Genomic DNA, 13,982 nt, shown 5'->3' with positions numbered 1-13,982 from the left:
GGTCTCAGAGAAGGCCCTTGGAGTAGCAGTGATGAGTTATTTTTCTAAATAACTAAATATTTTTTTTAAAGAAAAATCTCAAACTCCCTCCCCCAACTGAACTGGGGAAGTTTGGGGTGCACAAAGCTGAACATGCCTGATTCGGTTCGAGTCCGGCCTTGAACCAAGCTGGACAACCTGGTTTTGTGTGCACCCCTAACATGCAGTAAGCTTCCCCCCTGCTCCTCAACACATGAACAAATACGCTATGGAAGGAAATGATTTTTGTTGTCCTGTAGGCTAATAACCCCTGCTACGTAAGAATCCAAAACATGCATGTGTGATTCCTTTATAGCTATACTTTGTGTAGGAACTTGCTGAGCCAAGGGAAGGTAGGCAAGCCAAAAACTTTGAAGAATGAGAAACACGTGGTGACAGAGCAAGGAGGTGGAGTAGCAGTATTACCTGTGGTAATGCCTCTCACTTGTGGCTCTTCTACCACCACAATACCTGCTAGCACCAGCTAGCCAGAGGATTAAACTGAAAATTACTGCTAATAATTTTGCTTTCTGACCTGCCAGAGTCTGCTTGGCTCTTTTTCGTGGTTCTGGTCCCAGCCGGGTATCAGAAGTGTGATCTAGTTGAATAATCCAAATCTTTTGATGAGGTCTCATATTCATAATCTCTTAAACTAAAAGAGATGGCCTTGTCCTAGATTATCAGCTCGTATAAAATGGAAAGCAAATGGCAGGAACTAATAGTTAAATCAGTTGGCTAGTTCTACACATCTGGGTTCTTAACTAAGTATAAATGTTGAATATTAAATGTTTAGAGTCTGTGGCAGAGATGGGGCTTGAACTCAGATCTTACAAATCCACCTCTAGGTCTTTAACCTCTCTGACTCTCTAGTATAACTGAACCTGGACCAAAAGCCTTAAGACAGTTTCAGAATTATTAGTAATCAGGGAGTTAAGAGGAGCCAGATAGAAATATATGTGGGTCATAGGCCTGAGATTTCCCATAAATTCACAAATGGTATGTATTAAACATTAGGGGTGTGCATGGAACAGGGTTTGGTGGTTTAGTTCGAATTTGAACCAAACTGCCAATCCATGAGCCAGTTCAGTTGAACCGGCCAGGGGTCCGGTCAGTTTGATCTGGTTCGAGGCTCTATGCTTGTAATTCCCTTTTACAAGCAAAGGGATGGGGGAATCCTTTACAAGTGTTTTAAGGGTGGGTGGGAGGGGGGCCGAAGGGGCCCCTTTCTGGCTTCAACAACAGAAGCGCCTCGAAACAGCGCCAACACTCCCCCACAGCAGCATGGGCTGGTGGTAGCCCACTTTCAGGTTCCGCAGATGAGTGGAGGCCATTTGTGTGATCTACATGCATGTGTGGATGTAACACACATGGCCTACGGTAATCCATGGAGGCTGGAACCAGGCTGCCGTCAGCTCACACTGCTGGAGGGGAGCGCCAGAGGGGTTTAGAGGAGTCGACAATGATGACAAAGCCGGTAAAGTGCCCTCCCCCCGCCCCGCCCCCTGCCACCCTTAGAACACTTTTAAAGGAACCCCCCACCCCTCTATCTGTAAAGGGGAATCCTTGCCAGATTCCCTTTTACAGCCATAGCCCTTGAACCAGTCCAGTTTGAACTTGGACTGACTTCCTTTCTTTTGTAGGCCAGTCCAGTTCGAGTTTGAACCAGCTGAACTTGGGTGGTTCAAATCGAACCCAGTTCATTTTGAATCAGTTCTGCACACCCCTATTGTACAACAAGCTGTTTTTCTTCAAAGCATTCAAAAGATTGTTTAAGACCATTGTTTCTGTTTGGTATTCTAATTATATATGAAAACCAATATCTAGCATTAGTGCCATGCTTTTTAAATTTTCATATTAACTTTCTGTTGAGAGGAAAGAGAAAATGACATTTTGTTGGTTTGGCCATGCCTAACAGCTATATTTGAAATATTGTTAGCAGGGACATAAATAAGTTGTATCTTCTTCAACTTCTCAACAAGCTGAAAGATTTGAAAAAATTATTTAAACAGTTGTGTAATTTTTTCCCCCCCAGATCTGTTTTTTGGTGCACTGTGCCTTTTCATGGCTGCTTTAGCATCTTTTCTGACCAGCTTGTTACAGGTAAGTGTTTAATGACTACTAACATTGGTGTTAATACAGTTTAAAAGAAGCTGTTTAGATGTTTAACACAAGCCTATGTATGTTTACGGAGGTGGGGCAAGATGGCGATGGGCTAAGAACTTAACCATCAAGCTCCTGCCTGTACTTGGGCATTCCCCCTCCCCAGACATGCCACTCAAGGCGTTGACCTCATCCAGGGGGAGAAAAAGACTACAGAAGAATCCCAGCAGCAAGAGCATCCCTCGATGAAGGAGAGGGGAGTTCAAGGAAGAAGAAACAGCTAAGAATTGAAAACTTCCTCTCTGCAACTGAGGCAGTTCTGGAAGACTCTTTTGCTGTGAGTACCAAGAACAGATTCGTAGCCCTGTCCTTGGAAGCCCTCACCCCCACTGACAGGCAGACTCACCGGAAGACACATAGCAAACAATCCACCTTAAAATCGTCTCATCGGAGAGATGAGGAGGGAATCTCCCCAAGCCATGGGGGCCAAAGCTCTACAGTTGGGAAAGCACCTCACTCGCAGTCTGACCTTGTTACCTGGCAGTTGAGCAACGCCTGTCTTATTTCTGCAGAAAGTCTGCTTTTAATTCTAGGGCATTTGAACCAAATTGGGGGACAAATAGAGTCTCTAACACAGGATTTTGCCCAATTCTTAGCTAGGACCCAGCAAAGGGTTAAGAACTCAGCTGATATCAGCCCCCACTCAGCCCTCCCTTCTTCCTTGTCGTTCATCATACCACATTGGGCTTATCTAGAGGCAGATGGATTAAGCAAGGAAAAGTTGCAAAGAACCTTGCAAACCCATCAGATCCTTATCTACATTCCCAGAAAGTATTCACATTTATGAGCTAGCCAAAAAAAGATACTCACCTCCCTCTTGGAACTCTTAAATCAACAAATCTTCCCTTCCGAGAAGGAGCAGTTTCACTTTTTGCCAACCCAGCTGGACTTCAAAAGGCTTTTCTTAACGTTCAAGACAGCAAGGGTGCCAACTCAGTTACTTGAGACAATTCAGCATCATTGCGCAATGTGTTTTCAAAGATCTCAGCTCCAGATCACTAATTAAGGGCCCTATAAACATCAGCAGCAACAATCCTGAATCTTACACTAATAATAAACTGCCCGCTCTGAACCATGGCAGCGCCGCACTAACTGAGGCTCGGAATGTACACTCTAGGACACATAACCAAACAAGTTTTTTACAAAAGATAAGACACAGCCAACCCTCTCTACAGAGCTGGCCAACATCCAACCCTGCAGACAAGATGATTTGCAACAACTAAAGAGCAAAATTAATGCGCTCCTAAAGAGACTGAGTCCAAAAAGACACAGACCTGGCCACTCAGTCTTCAGACCCTGAAACTGACCAGGAGTTATCAATGGAAGTTCAAATTAAATCACCCCCTAAAAGACTCCTAAAAGTGAATGTTGAAGATTTAGCAAATGGTAAAGAGTCTGAAATGGACTTGGAAAGTGATTGTGACCAAGAACAATCTTCCAGGCAATCTCCTGTCTCTAATAAATGTCCTAGCATATTCAGGGCAGAGGACCCAGCAGCAACTGACATACTCCCAGGAGTGTTGCTGTTCATAGACCCACACTTTGATAGTGTCACTGCCCTCCTCGTTCCAGACAGACTGCCTATGTCATGAAACTCCCAGGTCCTTGCTATGACTTCTTCTGAAACAGAGGAGTTGGCCTCAGGGTTGGAAGTCCCGATTCCTACAAACATCTTGGCAACCAATGAGAAGGAGGGACAAAGCTCCCTAGCAATACCACCACCTACAGAGCCTTCATGTCACTCCTCTGCTGACTTAAGGGACGCATCACCCAAAGCACAAGAGCTGTGATCTGACATGCCCTTGTCCAGTGATGACCAACTGAAGACTATGGGTGTGCTAGACAATCCTCAAGGATCAACGCCTATCCAGGTACCGAGCCGAATCACCCGAAAACCCGAATTGCACACCCCTACTTAACAGCGACCCCATCTATGCACCTCTGGAGTCCTAATAAGGCCCTAGTCCAGGAATTACAGCAGCTCCTCTCTCGTAAGAACCGTGAGCCTCATGCATAGCACCAACCAGCCTCCAAGCCGTGGTTTGATAAGGACTGTGTCATTGCCAAAAAAGCCCTTGCCAATACTTATCGAGTCTACAAATCTGGCTCTGGACTGTGGGCTGCACAGAATCTCCTCCAGCAGAAAAGGCAGTATAAACTTCTTCTGGCTTGTAAGAAAAAAGAGGCCATGAAAGAGGCCTGGATGAGACTCATTCAGACCACTAGATCCAAAGACTGCTATGTTCTGGTGTCTAACAAAGAACTTTCCCAGGTATGGCCCAAATCACTTGGACTGTCATATCCTTACAGAGATCTGGGAGAAACACTTTCAAGATTTATACAAAGACCCTGCCGTAGCCTACAGAAGCCCCTCCTGTGCCATTGAGAATACCCCAGTATGGGCTCCGGTGTCAGCTTCAGAGATCCATAGTCTAGTTGCCCAACTAAGACCGGGAAAGGCTCCAGGAGAGGACCTCATTCCTCTGGAGGCTGTTAAAAACAATCTAGTCAGGTGGGCTCCCATCCTGGCATCACTTTTTACCTATATCGATATGAATGGCCAAATTCCCAAGGACTGGGGAGTAGCGATCATTGTCCCCATATTTAAAAAGGGCAAGAAGGATGATCCTGCCAATTACAGACCCATTAGTTTGTTCAATACCATCAGCAAACTATATGCGAGACACCTATACGGGAAACTTAGAGATTGGCTGGAACAGAAAAATCTCCTTGCTGAGAAACAAGCAGGCTTTCGGGAAGGGCACTCCACCATCGATCAGTGCTAGTCCTACAGCACCTCATAGAGAAATATTCCTCCTGCAGGATGACCTCTCTCTATGCCGCCTTCATTGATCTCAAGGCATCATTTGATTCTATTTCACGTGTTAAACTGTGGGAGAAGTTGGAGGCCTCCTCCATTGACCGGTGTCTGCTATATCTTCTCCGCACCCTGCATATAGACACCTCACTCAAGGTGAGATGTAGTCCACAAGGTCACCTTACAAGGACTGTTCTAACTCAGAAGGGCGTCAAACAAGGATGTCTCTTGGCCCCACTTCTATTTAACTTCTACATTAATTCTATGGTGGGTCAGCTTAGCAATCCTGACTTTCACCCTCCAAAACTTGTGGGGAGACACATTGCCATATTGTTATTTGTGGATGATTCAGCCATCCTCTCAAAGACCCCCATCAGCCTTAGAAGAGCACTGAGGGCCTTGTTGCTGCACTGTAAGGAGGATCGCCTCGAAATTAACTATCACAAAACTAAAATTATGGCATTTGCCAGGAGGCCCAAGATCTACTCTTGGAGGATTGAAGGTCATAAGATTGAGCAGGTTGCCCATTTTAAGTACTTGAGAGTAGTTTTCCACTCTGGCGGCTCTAGAAAAGCCCATGGAGAACACGTGGCTTTAAATGCCCAGAGAAGCTCCTCTGCTATTCTTCAATACCTATGGACAAGAGGAGGCCATTATCTACCCAGCACCTAAACTAAAGCCAAGCCATTAGCTCAGCTCCTCTATGGTGCTCAGTTGGCCCCTTTCCGAACATTGCGACTCTGGAACGGGTACAGTCTAAATTCCTGAGGGCAGTGCTCCGTGTTCCAAGATGTGTCTCCAATGCCACTCTGCGACTGGAGACAGGCCTGATCAAGATTGAGGCCAGGGTGTGGGCGACCACGCTTTGTTATTGGTTCAGATTATCCTCTCGCCCAATTGGCCTTGCCCCGTTAACCCTACACGACGACTACTGTTCTAGTTGGATACAGACATTTGAGGCCAAAATGGCTACGGTGGGCCTCTCCACCCTGACCCTGCTCAATATGGGCTATGATCAGGCAAAAGCAACGATCAAGCAGCGCATTACAGACATTGAACGCCAAACTGATCTCAGCAGTGTCCCAAAATTTTATATCAGTGATGGGCTTAGATATTCTGCTTCTCCTGCAGCATACCTCAATCAATTGGAGGTCCCAAACCACAGAAGAACATTCACCTTGGCTTGCTGCCATGGCCTTCCCTCAGCAGTGCTAGAAGGCAGCTATAGAAGGATCCCATTTGCAGACCATCTATGTTCCTGTGGCTCAGGGCAGATTGAAACTACTGAGCATGTCCTCCTATACTGCTCGTTCTATAGAAACATTTGTGCCTTTCTCATTCTTCCACTGTTAAGCAAGTTTCCAGGACATCCGAGACACTTCTACAGTTCCCTGTTACTCTCTGACCTTAAGCCTAGCATAACTTATAGCATTGCCAGATACTGTGAGGCTGCGATTGGCATCCGCCGACGGATGACGGGCTCTGAGCCTTTAGCCCTGATTTGATTCTGTAATTGTTCACGCCTCCCCTTTTACTCCTTTTATTGGTCTTAACATTCAATATAATTTTTACTCTGACTTTTTAAGCTATATTATTTTATGGGTTTTTTAAAAACTCTACTATTTTATGTCCCCTTTTAATGTCTTTTATGCATTTTTATGACTTTTAAACATAGTAATAGTATTATTATAATTATATGCATTTACATTTTTAGTATTTTAGTACTTTTAGCTCTTTTAGCATTTGCATTTTTAACACCCTCATACATTCTAAGTACTATTAGTTCTTTTAATGTACATCATCACATATTACATGTACAAACTTCCATTTCTACTTTTATTTACTCGTATTCTCTAACATGTATTTTTATGCTGGTCTGTGACTGTAATGAGGAAAGATGATGATGATGTTTACTCAGAAAGTGTTTGCTTTGACAGAAATATGGACTAGGGACATAGCTGGTACACATCATGACAGTTACAGAAACTTCTTTGGAGGGTTCTGCACTTACATAATAGAAAGGTTTAGCCTATCTTTGATTTTTGGGTACTTGGAATGAAATTGTAGCTCAGCTGAAGTGATTTCAGTAAAATCGGGAATTCGCTTAACTTTCTCCCCAGGTTTGAGAATGTGTCCCGGTGGTGTTCTGACTGTTGGTGTGTTTAAAGTTCTTACTGCAGTAGGAATGCATGAAGTTCCCTTTGGGTTTTATTCCCAAAGTGAAAATTGCAGATTGGCAGTACAGATAAGTGCTTTGATTTAACCACATTTTTACCAGGAATTAGAGAGGGTCTATGAAAAACAAAAACATGCTGGCTTGTGCCATTAGAATATGCAGCTTTCACAGGGGCAGGATTTTTTGATTTGTTATGTTACTTTGAACACCAGTATTACTGCACATTGTTCACCATTCATTTAAAAGATAGACTATTTTTATATTTCTTTTTTAATGAAAGCATATAGGTGCATAGCCTTCCCTTTATAACAAAACTCTGCTATGAATGGCAAAAGAAATAGTTTAATATATTTATTGGTTATTATTGCATTACAGTTATATGCCACCTTTCTTTACATGCCACAATGCAGTGTCATTCAGCATGTCAACATGCTGATCAACAGCACTGATAATTTCAAAAATGATTAAAGATTCTTCTTCAGTTCTATTCTTTCTTGGCCAACAGGTTTTTGTAAAGATGCTGGAACCACAGTAGACAGTGAGCATTCCTTGTTAACAATGGCTAGTTCAGATACTTTTTTCTTCATTTCTTCATCTCCTTTATTTTCTGACATTTTCCAGAAGATATTGTTAAGAGACTTCACTGGTCAATATTTGGCTTTCTTGATCCAATACACATCTTCTTGGGAAGAGTTGTTCTACAGCTGTTCTGAAGAAGGTGAGGACTCTTTTTTCTGATGTTCCAAAGTCAGCATCCTCTGTGTAAGTCCTGAAGATGCCTCCTCTCAGGCCTCTCTCCTCACAATGGAGCAAAGATCAACACAGCTTTCTTCTCAGACTCAAGAATAGCATAGCCAAATCAGTTCTCACTGAGACTCTGTGTGTGTGTGTGTGTGTGTGTGTATCTGTCCATGCTGGTAGGCTGTGGGTTGGCCTTTCCCAAGATGTCCTATCCTTACAGTCCTATCCTTATGTCCTATCTCTTAGAAGAGGAGAGCTGGTCTTGTGGTAGCAAGCATGACTTGTCTCCATAGCTAAGCAGGGTCTGCCCTGGTTGCATATAAATGGGAGACTTGATGTGTGAGCACTGCAAGATATTCCCCTCAGGGGATGAAGCCGCTCTGGGAAGAGCAGAAGGTTTCAAGTTCCCTCCCTGGTTTCTTCAAGATAGGGCTGAGAGAGATTCCTGCCTGCAACCTTGGAGAAGCCGCTGCCAGTCTGTGAAGACAATACTGAGCTAGATAGACCAATGGTCTGACTCAGTATATGACAGTTTCCTATGTTCCAGTGACAATTTTTCATCCTCCACTAGGGATGTGCACATCCTGAGGTTTGAACCATGGTTCATGCATTTTTGGGGCAGGGGAGCAGGAAACTTTAAGAAAAAGTAGTAACACCATGCTGACCACGAAAATGGCGCATGTGTGGATGCTATGTTCATGCTGATGCTGTGCAGGGCTTCTAGGGACACTTATCGCCTCAGCAGGAAGCTGCATGGGGTGATGGAGAGCAGGTAAGATCTTGCTCTCTTTCTTCTTTGTTCCTGGTTCCCCTGCCAAAAAAGTGCTCAAACCGTGGTTTGTGCACATCCCTATCCAACACCAGATCTTCCACCATTGTTGGCCTCCTGGCAGCAATGGTTTCCCATTCTTCTGTTTTGTCAATGGCTAATCTCCCAATGACCTATGTGGTGCTGAGTGCAGAAGCCAATGTTCTTACAAGCCAACCTGTCTCTCCTTCTGACCTGGTTTCTACAGTTAATACCGAAGTTTCCCTTCAGGGCTTGATACCAACAACAATTATCTCTCCTTGCTTCACCCTTCCAATAATCCCAGGGACCTCAAAATTAGCTACTGGTGCACTCGTCTTCCACTCTGCTCCTGTCACCTGCCACGTAGGCAGCCTTCTTCAACCCTCAGGGCCATGACTCCCTCAGACCTGACTTTTGCTCTTTTCTAAGACTGACTCCATGGAGCTGGAGCCAATTCCTCAGGCTCATATATCTTCTTCCTTCAGAGCTCTTTCCTGACTGCATATTGGAGGACCAGCACTCACCATATCCTGCTGAGGACCTTAAGCTTTATGTGGATCACATCCAAAGGAGAGCACATCCCTTGGGATTAGAGTTCCAACAGCAGGAACCTTCTGTTGTGGACCCCGTTTTCAAGCTTGTTCAGATAGATGCAAACTTGCCTATAGCTATGCCAGTACTATCCATTGTCTTTGAAATGGTAAAGGATGCAGGGCCAAAGTTCTTGGTGACAGTTGCAGCCAAGCTGTTGTTGGTCTACAACTCCCATCGTCCTTGGCTACTGGCAGTTATGAATGGGGATGATGGGAGTTGTAGGCCAACAGCAGCTGGAGGCTGTTTGTAGTTTGACACCCCTGTTGTATCCAGCACACAGACTGTCCCTTTCTGTTTTCCCAAACCGTTCCCCATCTCTGCTAGTTGATGCTATTCTAGGAGAGCCATCTTATTCCCCACTTTTCCTATACAAAAGAGGGACATAAGTTGGATGTTAAAGAATGGTGAAACTATTCATCTGGATCATGATCCATTGCATTAATAATGAATGGGTTCTGCACCTGTGCAGGAACCTCATGGATAGATTGACTAGCTCCTTGTGATGCCCCATCTGCCCTGCATGTGCTCTGTGCTTCATTATTTTTGGCAGTTGGGGTGTCCTCTTACTCAGTTTCTATTTGACCACCTAAGCGTCAACACCTCATTCTCTAGCTCCTCAGTGCAAATAGATTCTTTACGTTCAAAGTGAACATTACTATTGGATTTTTTTGGTTATTGATCTTTGGACTACTTAAACAACAATTCTTTCGCTTCTCGGACTAAAACTTGTTGAAAGGAAAATTCAAGGGTGTGCCATGGGCTTGCAGGGCGGCGCGCCACTAATTTGTTGGTTTTCCACCTTTGGATTGCTAAAATGACAATTATTTTGCTTATTGGGGTAAAACTTGGTGAAAGAAAAATTCAAGGGCATGCCGTGGGCTTGACGGAGAGGTGTCACACTAACTCGAAATGGCGTCAAAAACTATGACAAAAACAACATTCAAATGCTGTGTTGAATGCCGAGCAAAGTAGCTGTCAACGGACAACCACGACACGTTTACTATGCTTAGGAGAGCGACATAAGCCATCAACATGTAAAATTTGTTGCTTGTTCTCCAAGCAAACTCTGAAGAATCAAGCACTTCGACTTCAAGTGGCATTATATGATGAGGCACTCCGACCTCTGATGCAGAGACCAGCTTACCCATCGACTTTGGGGTTGATGTAGAGCATGGTACTGAGCGCAAAGGAAATGCCACAGATGGAACCTGCAAATATGCAGTCTAAAGCCACCAAGGAACCAGAATTTAAACATCTTGAAACGGTGTTGAAGAAACACCACAGGCATAAGAGGCACAGACACTCTTCTGGGGAAGGAGAAGAGGCTTCCCCACCAAAGAAACACCGTAGCAAAACGGATTCCAGAAGGAGTACTCCTTCATCTACTTCTTTGCAAGCAGCCTAGATGTCAAAGTCGAACAATTTGCCTTCACCATCCAGAGCAAGGAGGAACAGTGTCACACTCTCTTGTTGGCTGAGTCTGCAGATAAGGGAATGGTGCATAGACCGAGAGATTTGCCCTTTAGCTATCCACATAAGGAGTGTAGAAAATGTACTTGCGGACGACCTCAGCCGTGTGATTCTACAGAACCAACATCACGAGTGGAAACTAAATGACATATACCTAGCAAAGGTCTTCAGTCATCGGGTCATCCATCGATAACTTGTTTGCAACTACTGCCAAGAACATAAGAACAGCCCTGCTGGATCAGGTTCAAGGCCCATGTTGTCCAACATCCTGTTTTGCACAGTGGCCCACCAGATGCCGCTGGAAGCCACAGGCAGGAGTTAAGGACATGCCCTCTCTCCTGCTGTTACTCCCCTGCAACTTGTACTCAGAGGCATCCTGACTTTGAGGCTGGAGGTGGCCCACAGCCCTTTGACTAGTAGCTGTTGATAGACCATGAAGTTATCAAAACCCTTCTTAAAGCCATCCAGGTTGTTGGCTGTCACCACATCTTGTGGCAGAGAATTCCACAAGTGGATTTATTTATTTATCTATTTATCATATTTTTACACCGCCCAAAACTTATGTCTCTGGGCAGTTTACAACAAGATTAAAAAGTAAAACATTAATTCAAAACAAAACAAAACAAAAAATTTAAAAGCAAGAAATGTAAAACACAATTAAAATTTTTAAAACAATATTCTAAAAATAACATTCAAAACAATCAAAACAATATCAGTTAAAAGCCTGGGTGAAGAAATGCATCTTTAAGAACTTTTAAAAGGATGTCAGAGATGGGGAGGCTCTTATTGCACTAGGGAGCGCATTCCAAAGCCTTGGGGCAGCAACGGAGAAGGCCTGTCCCTGAGAAGCCACCAGACGAGCCAGTGGCAAATGCAGACGGACCTCTCCTGATGATCTCAGTGGGCGGCGGGGTTCATTACGAAGAAGCCGTTCTCTTAAAAACTCAGGGCCCAAGCTGTTTAGGGCTTTATAGGTTATGACCAACACCTTGTATTTTGCCCGGAAACATATTGGCAGCCAGTGTAACTCTTTCAATACGGGAGTAATATGGTCTCTTCTAGATGACCCAGAGACCAGCCTGGCTGCCGCATTCTGGACCAACTGTAGTTTCCGGACTATGTACAAGGGCAGCCCCACATAGAGCGCACTGCAGTAATCTAGTCTGGAGGTTACCAGCAGATGTACCACTGTCTTGAGGTCATCTGACTCAAGAAATGGACGCAGCTGGCGTATCAGCCGAAGCTGATAGAAGGCACTTCTGGCCACTGTCTCAACCTAGGACACCTCTCGAGTTCCGACCCCGCACAATGAGTACCTCCGTCTTATCTGGATTCAGTCTCAGTTTGTTATCCCTCATCCAGCCCATTACTGACTCCAGGCAGGCATTTAGGGAGGTTATGCCCTTTCCCGACGATGCTGACATGGAGAAATAGATTTGGGTGTCATCAGCATACTGATAGTACCCTGCACCAAATCTCCTGTTGATCTCTCCCAGCGGTTTCATGTAGATGTTAAACAACATCGGAGACAATACAGAACTCTGAGGGACACCATACAAAAGTTCAGATTTTGAAGAGCAGCAGTCTCCAAGGGACACAATCTGAAACCTGCCCAAGAGGTAGGAGCGGAACCACCGCAAAGCAGTGCCTCCCACCCCCAACCACCTAAGACACTCCAGAAGGATACTATGGTTGATAGTATCGAAAGCCGCCAAGAGGTCCAAAAGGACCAACAGAGTCACACTTCCTCTGTCAGTTGCCAGTTGGAGATCATCCATCAGGCCGACCAAGGCAGTCTCCACCCCATAGCCCACCTGAAATCCAGTTTGAAATGGGTCTAGATAATCAGTTTCCTTCAAGTCCGCCTGGAGCTGAGAGGCCACCACCCTCTCAATTACCTTGCCCAGCCATGGAAGGTTGGAAACAGGTTGAAAATGAAGAAAAATTAGTCTCTAAGATGTATAAGTTGTTGCTTTTGGAGAAGACAAGAGATGAAGTGGTTAAAACGACTATGATAAAATGGGCTCAAGATGTGGGACATAATATAGATATGGCAGCTTGGGAAAAATTATGGAAAACTGATTTCAAGTTCACTGCATGTTATACTTTAAAATAAAGTTATTATAAGATGATATACAGGTGGTATTTGACACCGAAAAAATTAGCATTAATATATAAAAATGTTCCAAACAAATGTTGGAAATGTGGACAATGTGAAGGAACCTTTTTTCATATGTGGTGGTCATGCGGGAAGGCCAAGGCCTTTTGGGATATGATATATAATGAGTTGAAGAATTTTTTTTAAATGACATTTCCTAAGAGGCCAGAATCCTTCCTGCTGGGAATAATGCAAGGAGAGTTCTCCAGAAGAAACTTAACATTTTTTATGTATGCAACCATAGCGGCTAGAATAGTATATGCGCAGAAATGGAAAGATAATAATATACCCTCAAAAGAAGATTGGTTGATAAAAATTTTGGAATACGCGGAGATAGCAAAACTTACAGCACTTATAAGGGATGAAAACTTGGAATGTTTCAAAGAAGATTGGGAACCATTCTTACTTTACTTAAAGAACTATTTTTCCAATATGGACCTTTCATTAGGGTTTGAAATTTAGTAACAACAACAGGTTGGGCAGGGTAAATATGTATAGATATAGATATAGATATAGATATATAGTATATATGTTTTGAATTATTATAGCAATGGTAGATTTGTATAGCTAATATGAACCGTGCAGACTGATAAGCGGGAAGTCAATATTTACTTACATTGTAAAACTAAGAAAAAATTTAAAATGGGAGGTTGGAAACAGGCCTATAATTGCTCAACTCTGAGGGATCTAACACAGGCTTCTTTAGAAGAGGTCTAATAATTGCCTCCTTGAGACAAGGAGGGCATCCTGCCCTCTCTCAGAGAGGCATTTATGATTTCCACCAGGCTGTCTACAACAGCCTCCCTGCTAGATAGAACAAGCCATGTTGGACAAGAGTCAAGAGAACAAGTGGTAGGCCTCACCGCTCCAAGCAGCTTGTCCACATCCTCAGGAGTCACAAACTGTAACCGATCCAGTCGAGTCACATAAGAGGAGTTGTTGGACACCTCCAGTTCAGACATCAAATTAATTGTGGAGTCGCCATCTAAGTCAGCCCAAATCTGAGAGATTTTATCTGTGAAAAATTCTTTAAACACATCGCAGCAGGTAACTGATG

The 13,982-nt window shown here is 44.0% G+C and overlaps 1 protein-coding gene across 1 annotated transcript in view; it reads left to right on the top strand.

Moving 5' to 3' along the window:
* Positions 1 to 13,982, top strand: part of LOC128327820 (sodium-coupled monocarboxylate transporter 1-like) — a 101,715-nt gene that overhangs the window by 65,230 nt on the left and 22,503 nt on the right. Inside the window, exon 10 of the mRNA XM_053257088.1 lies at positions 2,051 to 2,118. Coding sequence (XP_053113063.1) covers positions 2,051 to 2,118 — 68 coding nt within the window. The remainder of the gene's footprint in view (positions 1 to 2,050; positions 2,119 to 13,982) is intronic.

Source organism: Hemicordylus capensis, chromosome 5 (assembly GCF_027244095.1).
Source record: "Hemicordylus capensis ecotype Gifberg chromosome 5, rHemCap1.1.pri, whole genome shotgun sequence".
NCBI classification, from domain to species: Eukaryota; Metazoa; Chordata; class Lepidosauria; order Squamata; family Cordylidae; genus Hemicordylus; species Hemicordylus capensis.
Note: the sequence above shows the minus strand (reverse complement) of the source record. Positions and strands in the feature narration are given on the sequence as shown.